This window comes from Lepisosteus oculatus, chromosome 10, assembly GCF_040954835.1.
Source record: "Lepisosteus oculatus isolate fLepOcu1 chromosome 10, fLepOcu1.hap2, whole genome shotgun sequence".
NCBI classification, from domain to species: domain Eukaryota; kingdom Metazoa; phylum Chordata; class Actinopteri; order Semionotiformes; family Lepisosteidae; genus Lepisosteus; species Lepisosteus oculatus.
In genome coordinates this window covers 37,177,504-37,195,593 of record NC_090705.1, presented here as the reverse complement: position 1 = coordinate 37,195,593, position 18,090 = coordinate 37,177,504, and the positions used below count along the sequence as shown (strand labels likewise).

Below are 18,090 nucleotides of genomic sequence, written 5' to 3'. Positions count from 1 at the left end.
AATTAAAGGAATTATATCAGCTGGATGCCTGTCTTATCACACTAAAAAACACTGTGCCTTCCCTAGTAGAATCATTGCTCAAGCTATTTTACAATTAATGCTTTGTGTACACTGTGAAAGAGAGCCTTTCACTGGAGCTGTGCGTTTTCAGGCTTCTTAGTGACAATCCTGACTCATGTAATATTACTTTTATGATTAAATGAGCTTTTTATGTCTACAATTTAAAGTGATTTCACTATAATTAAGTACATTTTTTTTGGGGGGGGAGATATGAATGCTATGTTATGTGATACAGATTTTTGGCTGTGTTCTTTTAGGTGCTAAGCTGTCAGCACTGTGAGAGACTGTAGGGTTTCTAGTCAACCAAATTTAAGTGGTGTACCAAATAACATCATGTGCCATGCATTTACTTTGTGTCTTTGCTGTGCTGGGCTGTGTGCCTTGCATGGAGCTGTAGGGAGAGAAGGATTTGCCTGTGCATTCCCCAAATCAGAAAGGATTAGTCGCATAAATCTATTCCCCATGAGTAGGTTACTGGTAGGGTAGGTGAAATGCTTTCAGAGCTCAGAAGCTCACCAAAGTATCTGGCTTATAAAGGGAGGTGGAATTGGCAATGCAGTATATATTAGGTGGTAAAACTGTACTAATGAAACATATATATATATAACTCTGACGCTTGAAATAATACTTTTAAGAAAATGAATGCGACAAGAAATATTAGTAAGAACTTTTTTTTTTTTACTGGTGATTTTATGACATATACAGTACAGGATGTGTATTAAGACATCACTAACATACTTGGCACATTATCATGTTAGTGACTATTCAACCATTTAGACTTACCTCATTAATGACATAGATGTTGAAATAAACATTTACAGGTAATGTTCTATTAAATAGTTTAAGAGTTAAATAGTTTCTTCTGAAGTGGCAAAAATAAAATTGTTGTTAATGTTCTAAAAACGTTTTCCGTTGGTGCCACATCTGGTGACAAGCTAGTGAGGCAGACTCTTGATTGATCTGTCATTGTGATGTTCTGGACACTGTGACCAAATAATTACATGGGGTGTCCACTAAATAGAATAAACATCTTCATAGCCTTATTCAAAACATTAGCCATACAGAAATAATCATTAATTTGTCACCATTAGACCCTTTAGAAAGCATACAAGCTTGGATGTGGGTTTCATGTGAAAGACAGTTATGTTTATGGTTGACCTCAGCATATTGTGTTCCCTATGCTGTTTAACTTCTGTAGTAGCCTTGAAATAGTACCACTTTTCTCTTCAAAATGCACATGCTGGTAGTCTATCTTTCAGTATTGCCATGGACTTTTTCTGTTCTACTGTAGTTTAAATATTATGTGGCCTTCTTTCTAACCAACAAAACTGAACCTTTTAAATGATCCTTTCTCTTTGTACATCACAACACAACTGTCTCATTAATTCCATTGACATATTTTTGTGTGCGTAAATATTTTTTTATGTACCAAAATAACGATGTACAGTATATTCGAATATAGCATGAAGATGGTAGAACATGGCAGGACATACTGTAAGGAAAGTGCATGTGTAACCAAGAGCAGTGATTCCCACTTCTTTTCTTGGAGGAACTCTCTTCTATTTTTTTCCAACTGAATTTTTCAATCACAGGATGATTGTAAATCACATATTTGTAAATTTGCTGTCAATTCTTAAAAGGTCAAATTGGAAATCTGAAATGGTCAAACCTATATATATATATTAATTTCATGGCTGCCCTAATTCAGGTCAGAAATACAACCAGCTGGACCTCTGTAGAAGGAAAAAAACCACTTATTTTGAAGTGTCATTGCCACCAGTGTCTGCTTGCCATAAATGCATTTACTGCCAAGAGCTGTTTAGTCAGAAATAAAAAGCAGGTTGAACAGGGGCTGCATAAAGTTTTGTATATTGTAGTGGGTGAAAATAGCACCCTTGAAGCAGAGTATGTTTTACACTCAGGACTGACCACAGAAGTTACTGTAGATAAAAGTCTGCATATGGATGTAGATCAGTTAAGTTACCAATTCACTCTGGAGATTTAGAGCTCAGATGGAATGAATGCCAGCAGACAGTGTTCCTCCAGGACTAGGTTTGACAACAGAACCTAAAGCTTCACCTTAGAACTGATAAGTGAAACTCTGTATTTTAAACCCAAACAATCACCTATGAGCTGAAAGTCAGATTGTCAATGGTTATATTCTACTTTTAAGACAATGCATTGTGTTTGCATGGGCACATCCTAACACATTTAGGTTCTTTCAAATATTGTTTTACTCTGAACAGAAGCAAATTGAGGTGGCCATAAGTGTTAGGACACTTAACTAAAACCAAATGAGTGAAATGAAAAAGTATTTTGTTGCAAATCCCCTGCTTGCATTAAAATGTAATGGTATATTCTATAAGGTACAATTTCTGATTGCATTCTTTTCTGTACTCTTGGAATTTAAGTGGTTAACAATAAAGGCTTACCATTTGCCCAGTTTTAAATATCACAGCATATGTACAGTATGTGTTGCTACTACATGAGAAAACAAGTGCCTCATCTGAGGGTATTATCCACAATGAGGAATATTAGAATCTGATATAGAATTTTCTTCCATACTGTAGCAGAAGTGGAAAAACGGAAAAAAAACCAACAGATATACTTATTGTGAACAATAGCAGACTCCCTCTCGTTCGTATAGTTCTGAGAGTGCAGGTATGCATCTACAGCCACTGCGTGGGCCTCCAGACTTCACACTGTAATTTAGATTTTTTATACTAACTATCCTTTGTACTTTTCATGTGAAAGGATCTCAAATTGCCTTACATATACAGTAGTAGGACATAAATGTTAACCAACAATAAAGTGTAGTGCCCACCTGGGTGACAAGCTGCAGCCATTCTGTACAAGAAGTACCAGTACACAGCAGGTCAAATAGAGAAGTGAGACATTTCTTCAGCAATGGAGTTAAGGTACAGTGGGTATAAAAAGTCACCACCAACTTTAGAAATGTTCACCTTTTGTTGCCCTAAAGCCCAAAAAGAAGACAAATAAAAAATGACTTTTTCCAGCTTATTTACAAATCATATCTTGCAACAACCACAACAAAAGTTAAATTTGTGAAAGTTAAAGTAGAATAACTGGGAGGTGTGCTCTGGGTCATTGACATGTTGAAAGGTAAACAGTCTTCCCATTTTCAACTTCCTGGCTGAGGGCCGCAGGTTTTCTTCAAGTATTTTGCACCATCCATCTTCCCTTCTATCCTGTGCCCCAGTCCCAGTTGAAGAGAAACACCCCCACAACAGGTTGCTGCCACCGCCGTGCTTCACTGTATTAATGGTGTTCTTTGGATGGTAACTGTAAGATGTTTTGGGTTATCACCAGAAGTACCGTTTTGCGTTCTGGGCAAAATGTTCGATTTTGGTCTCATCTGTCCACAGCATCTTTAAGGTGCTTTTTAGCAAAAAATAAACGGGACTTGATGTGGCTTTTTTTCAGGAGTGGCTTTTTTCTTGCCACCCTTCCATACAGGCCAGATTTATGGATCGCTTGTGATATTGTTGTCACATGCACAAAATGACCAGTCTTTGCCATAAAGGCCTGTAGCTCGTTCAAAGTTGCCATTGGCCTCTTGGTAGGCTCTCTGATCAGTCTACTTGCTCAGTCATCCAGTTTGGAGGGATGGCCTGATCTAGGCAAGGTCTGGGTGGTGCCATATGCCTTCCACTTCTTAATGATGGTCTTGACTGTGCTCTAGGGGAAAGCCTTTAAAATCTTTTCATACCCATCACCTGACTTTCCACACATTTATCTCAAAGTTCTTTTGAAAGCACCTTTCTGCCCATAGTGGATTCTTTGCTTTGAAATGCACTTCCAAGCAGCGGAATCCTCTAGAAATAGCTGCTTTTATTGTGAACTAATCAAAATCACCACAATTGATCACAGGTGGGAGCCAATTAGTTTGTTGTGTGATGTGTAAGGTGATTGGTTATACCTGGGTAAGTTTACAAATGCAATTGTAAGGGAGTGTTCACTTATCCGAATAAGGCATTTCACTGTTGTAATATTATTTTTTTTTTAAATTAAACACATTAGTGTCTTGGAATTTTATTTTCACTTGGCTAATGTGGGGTACTGTGTGTAAATAAAAACGATCTTAATTTAATTCATTTTTATTTTCAGAGTGTCATACAACCAAGGGTGCAAATTTTGAAAGGGGGTGGTGACTTTCTATACCCACTGTAGGCTACCCCTGCATATACAGTAATTTAGCCAGGACACTGGGGTTAACACCTCTACACATTTGAAAAGGACAATGAGATATGTATTACCAAGTCAGGACTTTGAATTAATGTCTAAGTTAATTAAGTTCATACTGTCAATGCTTTTCCTTAGAGGTGGTATAACTATAGGAAAACTGCCTATAAGAAATCTGAAGTACAACATAAAAGGCCCAAGGTCTTAAAGTCAGTAGCACACACATTTTGTGTTATTTATTTTAACATAAGTCAACCTCAGCATTTACATCCCTCCTGTCAATATGGAAATGCAGAGGAATACTGCTTGACAGTTGAATTCATGCTTGCTTTTTTGCGTAGTTGAATTGCTTTTAAAAGCTCTCATGTAAGTGCTTATTTTTAATGCATTTAATTGAATGTCATACAAATAACATAGAAGGTAGGAGTATTGGGTTAGTTGTAATATGTCAATGCTTCAGATATGGGCTTTGTGTTTGGCATATAAAAACATAATATATGACTCAGAATTAACTGTTAACATTTTATGCAGCACAAAAAGTCCAAGAAATATATTGCTTTGAAATGGGCATTTTATGTTGCTTGTGAAAGATTTGAATGGCATTTCTGTGGGGTGGTCTTGTGTATTTGTGTGAACTTTTGCGTTAAGGGTTAGTTTAGATTGTTGGGTACATTCTACACGCTTAGTTGATTTTTGTATTAGTCACAATAGTTTAGTATGGGTGAGTGCCTTTTGTCTTGTATGGTTTTGTGTAGTCAGTGAAGGTAAGCTAGGGTGTTTGAAGACGCCGAAGACCATGTGTTTTGGGTTTTCTTTTGTAGTTAGGTCAGCTTTCCCTCGCTTTCTTAGCCAGCTCCATTTTATTTGTTAATTTCTTTTCTTTGGCACCACTCTAGTTCCCTTACCCTGTGTGTTATTGTGTCTTATTACATACCAGTCACTTATTCACCTTAAAATAATCACTTTTGCACCAACCCTTGTTGTCATGCTTCCTAAGTTCCTCCCCAGAACCCACCTGCATCCAAAAATTGTCCTAAATGTTACTCCTTTACCCCTAGACACTTGGGCTCATAACAGGTGGGGATGAAGTGTGCAAACTGAAAAATTCTACACAGATAGCACCCAAATCCCCAGCTCTGTGAAGCAGCAATGATAATTGCACCACCATTCCACCCACCCGTTGTATTAATTCCTTTTTAATAAATTCTAAGTAATGATTTTTATGAGCTTTATCTTATATTACTGATATGTGTTTCATCTGGGATGGTTGGACTAAGAATTAATTGACTTTATTTTGTGTTTATGTACATTCCAAGAGCAAAAATAAAAATAACTTTAAAAACTCCAGTATACTATATTTTTGTACTAAAAAGCAAGGGCTTGCTCCTTCTTTTTTAACATTTGCCATCTAGTTCATCTGTGTACATCGTGTATTCTGATAGTAATGAAAATACCTAATGTTGAAAAATAAAAGTAACACCAAACAGAGAAAACCACTAAACAGGGGGTATATTACTTTGCAGGACTAATTTTATCTGCTCAGTTATATCAAGTGGCCATCTCTGGATGTTGTCATGTTTAATTACAGTTGTCAGTCTCATGTGGTAGTGTTAATATTTTACCTAGTCATGCATACTTTTGAATAGTAAGATTCCTGTGAATGACACAAAGCCGCCCGAGGTGGAAACGTTTTTATGCTTTTGGAATTTGCTTACATTTTATGCCTTTAGAATTTGCCTGTCTAAATGTCTCAACCTATTATTTTTACCGATCATCATTGGACATTGGTGTCAGTATAACTTTATTTACATGTTCATTTATTTCAGCATCTTCTTGATTGCAATAAATTGTGTGACAGGCTACATACTAACTCGCTCAAGATAATGAGTGAGTTATTATTAGCCAGCAGCCAGATCACCCTGCAACTCACAACTGGCAACCCACTGAAGCTAAGCAGGTGTGAGCCTGGTCAGTACCTGGATGTGAGACCTCCTGGGAAAAACTAGGGTTGCTACTGGAAGAGGTGTTAGTGGGGCCAGCAGGGGGAGCTCACCCTGCAGTCCATGTGGGTCCTAATGGCCCAGTATAGTGATGGGGACGCTATACCGTAAAACAGGCACTGTCCTGATGGTAAAACCGAGGTCCTGACTCTCTGTGGTCATTAAAATCCCAGGTTGTTTCTCGAAAAGAGCGTCCTGGCCAAATTTCCTATTGGCCCTTACCAATCATAATAATCCCCCTCTATGAATTGGTTTCATTACTCTGCTCTCCTGTGGTGAGTATTCTGGCGCACTATGGCTGCCGTTGCATCATCCAGGTGGATGCTGCTGTCACGCCCTCTGCAGCCAGAGGACGCTCCTTCTCTGTCCTGTCCCTAGTTTTCGGTCTGCTGTCCTTCCGGTCCCTCTCTTTCCCTTGGGCTATATATTTCCGGGTCTTGCACTCTGTCCTCGCTCAGCATTGACGTTCAGATGTCCTGAGACCCGCCTAGCACCAGGGCGCCCCACGTCCACTCCCTGAGGGCATAAGTTTCTATACGGCATTCCTGAACTCTTTGCACTAATGAGCCCGGGCCTTTTTCCCGTCTCGCCGCTACGCATATGGGTCTTTTTGCGCTCTCCTGCTCCCCACGGTTAGTCCCTTTGGACGTCCGTGACAGCTGCACATTGGTGGTGGTGGAGGGGAGTACCCATTACCTGTAAAGCGCTTTGAGTGGAGTGTCCAGAAAAGCTCTATATAAGTGTAAGCAATTATTATTATTAATGACACTCAGCAACATAATGAAATAGAACGCATGGCTTAATGCAAGCAATATTAGCAGTAATCTTGAGGATCCAGGTATGATACTGAAAAATGAAAGGCTAAACAATGTAGACCAATGTAGACCACATACTGTATGTAAGCCAGAAGAAACAAGTTAGTCCTCCCCTTTCTTTTGGAACTTCTTCAATCAGGATTATTAGATAGCTCCCAGCCTTTAACTTGTATCTTATTTCTGCTGAATATAGTTGTGAGAAGACCCTATTGAAATCTAAAAGCATGTTGTATTTATGGGAAGTGATATACAGTGCTTGGCCCCAACCCCCTAGTAATCAATGGTGTCTTAATAAATATCTGTTGCTTAAACATCCCTCAGATATCAAGTCCCATTAAACTTTTAGGGAAAAATTGTCTTTGAAGTAGGTAGAGGCATGTGTTTAGAGTTCTTGATTTCCATGATCTTAATTTGTGTGTTTTTTGGTTTAGTGCACCTCAGGAATGCACAACTCCTTAATTTAGGATCCTACTAGATTGCCCTTTAACATTCTTGGACACGACCACCGAGTGAGACTATTCTGTATCGTGCATGTTCCCAGTTTCTCACTGAGATGAGTACCACTTCTTGTTCTCTTGTATGGTGTTATTAATTTGTTTGATTTATGAGTTTATATAAAATAAATCTTACTGTGTTGCACCTGTTGCTTGCTGGGATTGGCTCTGTCTGCTCTGCAAACCCTGTATTGGATAAAGCTGTTAGAAAATGAATGGATGGATAAAATAAATCTCTACAGTGTGCTTGTCTTGACTTTGTCTGCAATGTATAACATTTGAAATAAAGCCAATGAAACCTTAAAATAAGATTTGTTGTGCACAAAAATGAACTAAATTCAATGCAAGGAATATATAAAATGTAATTTTTAAAACTACGAAAAATCAATAAAAATAGAAGTATACTGAAACAAATCAGTCTGCAATTAATATTTGGAAAAAAATCCTTTACAGTATGGAATAAACTGATTTTAATGTTCCTTATGAGACTTTATAAGGCATTTACAAAGCTTATTGAGAATAAAAGGACCATAGCCAACTGCACTGTACAGATATGCCAGTGGGCACATTACTCATTCTTTTTCCACACTGTTCACAATCCACTACTAACAGCAGTGATCCTTCCCCATTTTACAAGACATTGATAAACATTAGCAACAATATAGTTTAAAAATCTTTTATAGCTATAAGCTATAGACATTACAACATGATTATGCGAAAATGTTTTTATTTTAATTGATTTTGATTCACACTATGTTAACTGCCTGTGTTTAAATTGTTTGGTTTTGGATTTAGCACAAGACTTATGGGTTCTAATTGATTTTTATTATTTAAAGAATATTTCATGATCAAAAAGTGTTTAAGCAAGCTAACGTTTTGGTTCTCTGTTTTTGTCTTCTAGGTTTCATATATACTTGTGGTGGGACTTTAAAAGGAAAGAATGGTACCATAGAAAGCCCTGGTTTTCCATACGGATATCCGAATGGTGCAAATTGTACATGGGTAATCGTAGCAGAAGAGGGGAACAGAATACAGATTGTTTTTCAGTCGTTTGCCGTAGAGGAGGAATACGACTTTTTATCTTTATATGACGGGCATCCTCATCCTGCAAACTTCAGGACAAGGCAAGTATGAATGTCACAGAAGCTATTTTTTGCTTTATACAGTATATTGTATAAGAGACTGTGTATTGAACAAATTGGGTCTTTTTTCCATTCACTACTGATGGTATGTGAAAATAATTAATTTAATACAGGTTGGCACATTAAAAAAAAAAGAAAAAGGCAAACTCTACATCACTGTTTGACAGAAGTTATGATGATGGCCTGATTAGCTTGTAACTAAATTAAAACCAGTTCTCTGCATTTTTTCATTACCGTGTCCACATGCTTTATGTAATGTAGAATTCAGTCCACTGGAATGTATACTGTAGCTAAATTGAAATGAGAAGATTATTTACACTATTTACATTTTCTGAAAGTTACACAGAAACCCTACAAAGTGACTAAGTATACAATATTTTTTTCTTAGAGAGTATATAATCCTATTCCAATTCCTTTGGTGCTGTTTGAAAATATTTTTCATTTTAAATGCTGGCTTAAAATATGTAATAATGCATATAATTGTTCCCTGGAACAATGGGAGGAATTGAATTGTGAATGGATTTTTTTTTCTCCAAAAAGCAAGTTTTGTGTGCATAACTGCCTTCACTACCATGCTTTTGTTGTGCCCCAAAGAAGCCAGCCTTTAGGGAGCAAAAGTCTAGTTCAGTTTCTTTCATGCTTGTCTAATTCCAGATGTCTATGAGTGAGTATAACAAAGGTGTCAATTGTGATGTAAAACATGGTCCATCTGCATAATGTGAAATAATAAAAATGTTTGGGATCTTTTAGGGACACAAGAGCAGCCCTTTCTACCTAAAACACTGGTTGAAATTATCGTAAAAACAGTAGTTAGCACTATACTTTTGTAGGTACAATTTACCTTTGCGCAGGATCAATACAAAAGGAAATTCTCGTTTATCCCTTATCTGTTCTTCAGAACGGGGCACTCTATAGAACTGGAGATATTAAAATGATGCAGTTTTACATAATCAACACAGGAAGAAAACAAGTGTAACACAGTGCCAGACAGACATCAGCTTTACTTTAACCAAATGTTCAGTTTACCAAAGACAGACAGATGGACGGAAACAGAAAATCTCTAGGTTTCAAGTTGCACGCAGGCCAACACAGTATCCAGGAATAACGTGGCTCTAATCAGTATACTTTGAAATCTGATTTCTTGTAAAGTTGACAGAAGTCCAGCGTTAACCCCTTTGCTAATAGCAGAAGAAGTTAAATTACTGTTCTCTGCTGCCCATAATAAAACTGCATTATTGGACCTAAGGAATGAAAGTGGAGTGCTAATGTGATTCGTAGGATTCAGTAGATATGAAGAAACTTGATTTTAAGTAAATATAAATTATTTATGTAGTTCCAACAAGTATGGTAATGCACATTACATCATCACATCTAATGTGGAGTATTCACTCTGTCCAATGCGTGTATAAGATTCTGGAACTACTGTATATTATGTATATTATGGCAGTTCTTAAAGTCAGGTAAACAATATATTTTAATTAATAATGTTGCCAGCGAAATAGAGTAGAGGAGAATTCAGTAATACATATTTTTATTAGGTAAATTATCAAAGTCGTTTACAAATTAATGATGGTGACGGTTTAAAGGTACAGTACAGATTTTATTGATGATACTTATAAATGTCTATTTTTTCTCAGGTTCTTTCAAAATCCATTCTTGGATTTTATAATTAATCACTGAATGCCTTCTCTGTATCCCATGCTGTTTAATTTATTTTTTTTAAACTGTGTACTGGTCAAGTTTACATACAGAATCTTCCCTACCAAGGTGCTGTAGGCATTTAATTTACTTATTGGCAGATAGTGATTTATAACTAATTCCATTTAAGGATAGGATGCACATGGATTTCCTGTGTCTTTATCGACAGATTTGGTCTCTTGTCTGTCATCCTTGGTGTTGCTTCTTTATTTAAATCGCGTGGCTATTATACAGCAAGGCAACAGGGCTATTTTATGGAATTAAGATGGAATGGAATTAATAACATGGACCTTCTGTTGAGACGAAACATCTTTTTGCATAAATCTTTGATACATCTTTAATTCTATAACAAGTTCTTGTAGTCAAACTTACATCTTCTAATAAAAACCCATAAACAAAAGTGACTTTCTTGAGGATCCAAGGTTAAACCATCTCTTCCAACCTTATCCATAATAGAATTTAGTGAAAAGTAGATTGTCAATGTTTTACTGATAAAATCTTTTTACAACAAAAGCTATTTTTTGAAGAACTGCTGCAATTCAAAGATTGCAAGAGTCCTAGCCTGAAGTACCCTGTCTTTGATTACTGTGAATTTTGATGAATGACTGAAATGGGTGAGAGATTGGGTGAAATGGGTGAGTCTAACAAAAAGCTGCAATAAAAAGCTTTATTGAAATCTGTAGCGGCCAGTGTGCAATTATTGCAGATTCATTCCTGTCACTACAGCTTTTTAATTTGGGGTTCTTTGATAGTCCTTGGGAAAACTGAAAAAGACAAACTGAAAATTAAGTTATGAACAATTTTAAAACTGAAATCTAGAAAATCTAAAATATAGAAAGTATTAGGTGTGTGTTTTAAGACTGATTTCCATAGAGTTAAATAGTTCAGGACATGATTGTTAGTTTTTTGTACAACATTATTATTTCTTAACCAAAAGTCAATAGTATAATGTTGTAGTATTGTATCAAATTCCGTTTTTCAGTTTGTATTTCATCATGCTAGGATTGCAGTCTTTCAGCACCGCTTATCATTCCCGACCACTACTCTATTAAAAGAAATAATGCCCATGAGGCTTCTGATGAAGATGAAGGTGGCTAATCTGAGGTTTCCACTTGCCCTCACTTTCATGTGTAATGTGTATAGGTTTCTGAAGCATTTACTTCAGCATTTGTTATGCTATGCAGTGACTTACAAAAGTATTCATCCCCTTCCATTTTTAAATCAGAACTTGAATGCACAAATTAAACCTCTATGAGCGAAATAATTGTAAATATGCAAAAGCTGCAAAGAAAAAAAAAATCTTGTTTGCTTAGGTATTCAGCCTACTGAGTCAGTACTTGAGTGGAAGCACATTTGTCAGCAAATATAGCCACAGATCTTTTTGAATACGTCTCTACCAACTTTGTACGGAGGGAAGTTTTGGTTTTGCATATTCCTTCTTTGCAAACTTGTGCAAGCTCCGTCAGATTAGTTAGGGATCATTAATGGGAAGCAATTTTCAAGCTTTGTCACCAATTAAATTATATTCAAGTTGAGAATTTGACTGGGCCAATCAGAGATATTAGATTTTTCTTTCCCTTTCAGCATGGGATAAACCCTTACCTGTTCCCTTGCAAAGATATTCACTTTCTTAATTTTAACCCACTCCAGTGTAGCTTTGGCCTTGTGTTTTGGATCATAGTACTAGTGAGTTTTCACCCCAATTTTGTCTTTAGCAGCCTGATCCTGGTTTTCCTCTAAGGTTTGTCTTTATCGTGCTCCATTCATTTTTCTCCCATTTTGATAAAATTCCCAGTCTGGTACTTAGAGGCAGCCATCTATCTTTATACTGCCACCACCATGCTTGACAGTAGGGGTGATATAGATAGGGCGTTATGCCATGCTGGGTTTGAACCAAATGTAGAACTTTGCATTTAGACAAAACATATTTACCTGAAAATGTGCAAGTATGGAGTTGTATCAACATGCGTTTACTACAAAGGAGCAAGTACAGGTTAATTTAATGCTGAGAAGTAAAAAAACAAGAGATTTTCACACTAATGAAGCTTATAACTAGTAAAATGATATTGTGTATAGTTTTGTTCACCATGTTACAGAAATTTTATTGCTGCTCTAGATTCAGTCTGGAGAGAAACACCCAGCTACGTTCTGGAGCTTAAGGGAAGGTCTTACATGGACATGCTGAAGCAGCTCAACCCTTTTTGTCTTGAACAGAGAAGTCTGTATCAGGTCCCCTCATACGTTTTCAAAATCCTCAAAGGGATTGACAAAGTCAATCCAGCAGATTTCTTCAAAATGAACAGTGAATATAGGGCACAAGTGGAAAACATTGTGGAAGTGCATTTAAAACCGAGGACAGGATGTACTTCCTTAACCAGAGAGTTGCAGGAGAATGGATGGAACGAGTTACCCAGCCATGTTTGAAGCCCATACAGTACCTTGGTATCTTTCACAAAATGGCTGGATCAGATCCATTGATCAATTAACTACTCCTGACATAAAATGGGCTGGATGGGTCGAATGACAACTTCTCATGGGTAACCTTTATGTTGTTCTTACAGTATGTTTAAGCCTCCTTCAGGTGTGAGGGAGAGAAAGGAAGTAGAAGAGATATAAAGCAGGTGGCAGAGCAGAGCAGGTGATAATGGGCACAGAGCTGGTGAGAAAGGTGTGAAAGAGGGGAAGAGGCGTGAAAAGCTGAAATATGTAAATGAATTGATAGGTTTTTAAAAGAAATTAGCCTGTCATTTAGAAAAATATCATTATTAAATATGTAAAAATAAAGATAGACTTTTATTTGTTCCTGTCCAGATTTGCCAAATAAGAAGCCTGTTTTACATATTAATTATCCATTGAACAATTTAGGTCAGGTACTAAATGTTTTCTGCCATTAAGCATTGAACAACTTCACAGTGTTTTATAAATTGAACTGTTGCAGCATAATATCAAAATATCTAATTCTATTTCTGATTATCAAGAGAAGACTTATTTTGGTAACAAAGCCTTTTGTCACCTGGAATCTGTGCAGAACTACTTTTGAATCAAGATTTATTTGTATCACATTTCAATGTACTGTACTTAATTTATTCTCAGTCTATACTTACTAATACTAATAGTAGTGGTATTAATAAAGGTAATTTTTGTTGTATCCCTGAGAGATGGAAAGTATTTGAGTAAAACATATTTCAATTCATTGCATAATCAGTTTAAAACAATATCTGACACCTGTTGAAATATGTGGGACTTATTTTTAACTTCTTCCCAATGTACTAATTCAAGTGTATAGAAGAAGATGTGGTTACTTGTATAAGCCTTAACTGCAACCATATTTTCTTAAACAAGGTGAGCCTTTTTCTGTTGCATATCAAAATGGGGTATGGAGTTAAGTAAAAAAACAAATACAACATACATTTTTGTGATTGAATATCTATTATTGTTTATCTGCAAAGTACAAATGAGAGGACCACAATGAATGGTACTATATGGCAAGTTGGTTGACTGAATTTTTTTTTTTAATTTACTTTTTTACATAGCATTTGCAATGTAGGTTAATGCAAAAGCTGAGAACTGTGGAGTTTCATTCTTCGTGGTATCTTTGTTTTAAAACCACCTTTGTCCATGTAATTAAGAGGATTAGAGGGAGATCTTATTGCGAATTTAACTGGAATGTAGAAATTTCCCCATACACTCATTCCTCTGCTCATACACAAATCAATAAAGACCAACAATTTAGGTTCCCTGTTTTGATTACAATACTAGTAATTTGAAAATCAAATGTAGTGTGAATGTGAATGTAGTCATGAATACATTTGTGATGTATTGGCTAAGCGGGGTTTCTATGGTGATATTGTAGCAAGCAAGGCCAAACACTTGATTTGTGTGATTTTTTTTATCAATGTACTGATTTTATGGGGGGGAAAATGTTCCATGAACATAAATCCATCTGCACATTATTCTTGAGGTATATAAGCCTTAAGCCTTTTTCTTGGTTCAATTAAGAATATGCCACTTCCATGTCTTAAAATAAATTTCTTAGCATAGCAAGAGAAACATTAACACTTCAACTGCTGACACCTAGTGGACAATAAGAATACTACTGTGCAGTTATTTCATTTAGCCGGGCAAATGCAGTACTAGCAGTCTTATTGTGTATTTATGTGCACATGCATACAACCATAGATGTTTATTAAGTTAGTGACATTTAACACCATTCTCATTGTATTCATATAATCATCTGTAATTTTGGGGACTTTTCACAGATGACCTATTATACTGTAGTTTATGACAACACGTTGGACATTTACACATGTTCACACTCACTAAATTCAGCATATTTTAACTTTTATTAGTAAGCTGAGACAGATTAAAGTCAATTTCAGAATTTTCAGAAGTATTTCTGTAGTTTACGATCTAGGCTTCTAGTATGGTAGCACAGTGGTTACATTGCTAGGGCCCAGGGTTCAGTTCCTGGGGTGCAATCTGTATGAATTTGCATGTTCTTTTCACGTTAACATGAATTTCCTCTGGGTCCTCTGGTTTTCTCCCACAAGCCGAAGACATACTGGTAGGTTAATTGGCTTCTGGAAAATGCAGCCCTGAGAGTGTACATGCTTCAAGTCTGTGTGGTTGCCACGATGGGCTCTGGCTCACCCTCCCCTCCTTGTATTGCATGAAGCCATTAGAAAATAGATGGATGGAATTCTGAAATTTATGCTTAATTGGAAATTAAGTTCAAATCATAGACTGCCAGAGATGCGGAATACTTGATATATAGGCTTAGTGTTTTGGCATCATTTTGATTAGCTGATGAATTATGTCTGACTATGATACACGATCGAGTAACTTTGTTGCAAGAACCAATTAGTGAGAGAATTGAAATGGCACATGTGAAGAAAGTTAACCTGTTCAGTGTTAACCCTGGTGAAAATAAAAAAATACAGTAAATAATGTGTATTCTCTACTTATGAAGAGAATAATACCTTCATGCTATTGGCATGCTGGGAAAAATTGTCAGGTATAAACACCAGCAGTGACGTCAAGTGCTCTTTGATGATGAGTCACGGTTTTGTGTAGACCATCCTGATGGATGTCAGCATGTGTGATGCAGACCTGCTGAATGATACACTAATTGCTGTGTGCAACAGACAAATCAATGTGGAGTTCCAAGTGTGATAGTCTGTCAGGAGTGTTTAGTCACTACAGACCTCCACTTGCAGTGATTGATGGCTACCTAACTGCATGATGATACAATGGCAACAACATTACTACCACCTTGTAGCCTGATCTATCCACATCTCAGAAGCTAAGATGGTTGACTCTGGGACTGAGACTTCCAAGGAAATTCAGGTTGCTGCTCCAAATGGTGCAGCAGGGGTGCATTTGGTGGACCAGTAATTGCTGCTAGTTTCCATGGACCAGACTTTCCAAGTTATAGCCCATTATAAAGCCTGTTATTACTCTCTGCTTTTACAGTTTAGGTTTCCCAAAGTTTCCCATCAATTTCCCACTGCCCCATCTGATCTGCTTTTGTTGTGAGGATCCTGGTGTGTAATGCCTTCTGCAAAATATCCATATGGATGCTGCTTTAACTGCTAGATGAAGTGGGTTTTTAGGGGTTCTTGGTATTTTTAAGTGTCTTAATAAATAATAAAGTACTGTAATTATCCAGAATTTTGTCAGTGATTTTATCAGTTGACCATGTTTACTAGAGCTGTAAGATTCAACAGCTGCATTATGGACATGGCCTGGGTACAAATGAAAAACCTTCAATGGTAGCATTGCACAGACTTTCAGGTTAGGCAAGCCTACACATGGTTGTTAAAAGCTACTGTTTCTCTAGCAGTAAGAAAGGTGTCCTTTTATGACTGATTGAAGGAGAATGGAGAGCTGATAGGGTTCATTCTGCTAGGTGCATTCAGTAGATATTGCAACTTTGTCCTTTACCACAACCAAAATTATATGGGCAATCAACCAAATCTTTAAATCTGAAGCATTTGTGGGATGTATGCCAGCAAATCACATTTCTGTTTCTTCTAAATTAGAAATCTATATCTTGGTAATTACTCTTCTTCATTACACTGGCAGTCTTTTTTTCCCCTTCAGATATAAAGCTTTTGACCACAGCAAGGCATTTCTGATTCTTTTAGCAAGATGTGTTTTACAATGTACAGTACAGTGCAGCTTTACAACTGTGTGGTACTGTACATGTCCAGTTAAAATAAACAACACCTGCAGTTTGGTCCTTGTTAATGTATAGGTTCTATAGATGCATCTGTTACAGTATACATGCTGTGTGTACTGTATACTGTATGTATACATTTGTTTTCTTCCTCTTTGGGATGCCTTTAATACTGACACCACATCATTTAAATGATCTCATCTGTGTGAAAAGGTGATGCACTGCTGCAGTAGTTTTTCATCTTCTAAGTTACCATCCATGAAGGCAGCTATCATACCGTTCTGTGGCGACATGCTTTGCTGATTGAGCTGCTGCTGAGCAGTCAATCATTCCCCTGAAGCAGAAAAGAGCATGCCTGCACTATCCAGGGTGCTGAGCTGGAGGGTAGAATGTAGACTGTTATATATGTGGAGCCAGAAAATTGCTCCTCAGCCCATGTATTTGTGAACAGCATGGAAATTAACAGGTTCTGAATGCAGAACCTCTCCTGATAACATTTCACAGATTTTTTACTGTGCAACATATGAATCATTCTTGGCATGCAACAGCATTTGTCAGGAGAAAAATCTTGCAACATAGGCTGGTGTTTTTAAGACTGGTCATTATGGTGCTCAAAGTTAAAACATGTTACATTTAGGTATTAATCATGCCTTATTTCTGCAAGCAGCAAAGAGATGACGACCATTTAGAAAATTCCCCTGCTCATTTCCATGAACCCAAAAGCACTTTGTAGATAGACTCTAATGGCAATAAATTACAGACTATGTCAGTAGGACTAAGAACTAGGTCCATCTTCACTCACACTTAAAAACTTATAATATACATTATTATGAATTATGATGACCTTTTATACTGTGCTGTATTTTGGTGCAATGAAAGAATGCAATCCAGGCACATTTAAGAGCATTTTTCAGTCATATTACTTTGGCTGTAAACATCTAGTAGCAGGCAACCTCATAACCTATGGAGAAAGCATGGAAAAGCAAATAAGTCTAAAACTAAAGCAATTCCAGTAAGTAATGCCTTACATGAAAGACTTATACTGTACCAATACAAAAACAAAGCTCCTTTTTGTATAGCTTATTTTAAGTTTACGACCCAAATTCTTTAAGAAAGGGTTAACCATAGTATTGGCATAATCCAGTTGTTATTATTTATATTATTTCTTTGTACGTTTCCAGTTAGACCTTTGATCCACTTTTTTGAAGTTGTGATAATAGTTGGAATGTCACCAAAGAATTTCATTGAAATTATACTAGAGAAAGCTGTGCTGTGTAATTAAACCTGTTTAGCCCTAAGGAGATAAGATTCCACCTCCTGAAAACATAAGTTTTAAATTGCAGTGATAAAGAGATCTACAGGAGTACAGTGTATAAAAAGAAAAGGTCAATGTCTTTGTCACATAGTGTGCTGCTCAGATTGAATACCAAAGGTAATTGCTCCAAGCAAAAAAATGTATTTGCAGTTTAACATTCTATCAATCTTTGTTGTGTTTTCTTT

At 36.6% G+C, this 18,090-nt stretch overlaps 1 protein-coding gene across 11 annotated transcripts in view; it reads left to right on the top strand.

The window, feature by feature from the left end:
- Positions 1–18,090, top strand: part of csmd3b (CUB and Sushi multiple domains 3b) — a 553,423-nt gene that overhangs the window by 73,339 nt on the left and 461,994 nt on the right. For all 11 annotated transcript variants that reach the window (XM_015357110.2, XM_069195150.1, XM_015357108.2 and 8 more), the window contains exon 2: positions 8,474–8,696. In XM_015357110.2, coding sequence (XP_015212596.2) covers positions 8,474–8,696 — 223 coding nt within the window. The remainder of the gene's footprint in view (positions 1–8,473; positions 8,697–18,090) is intronic.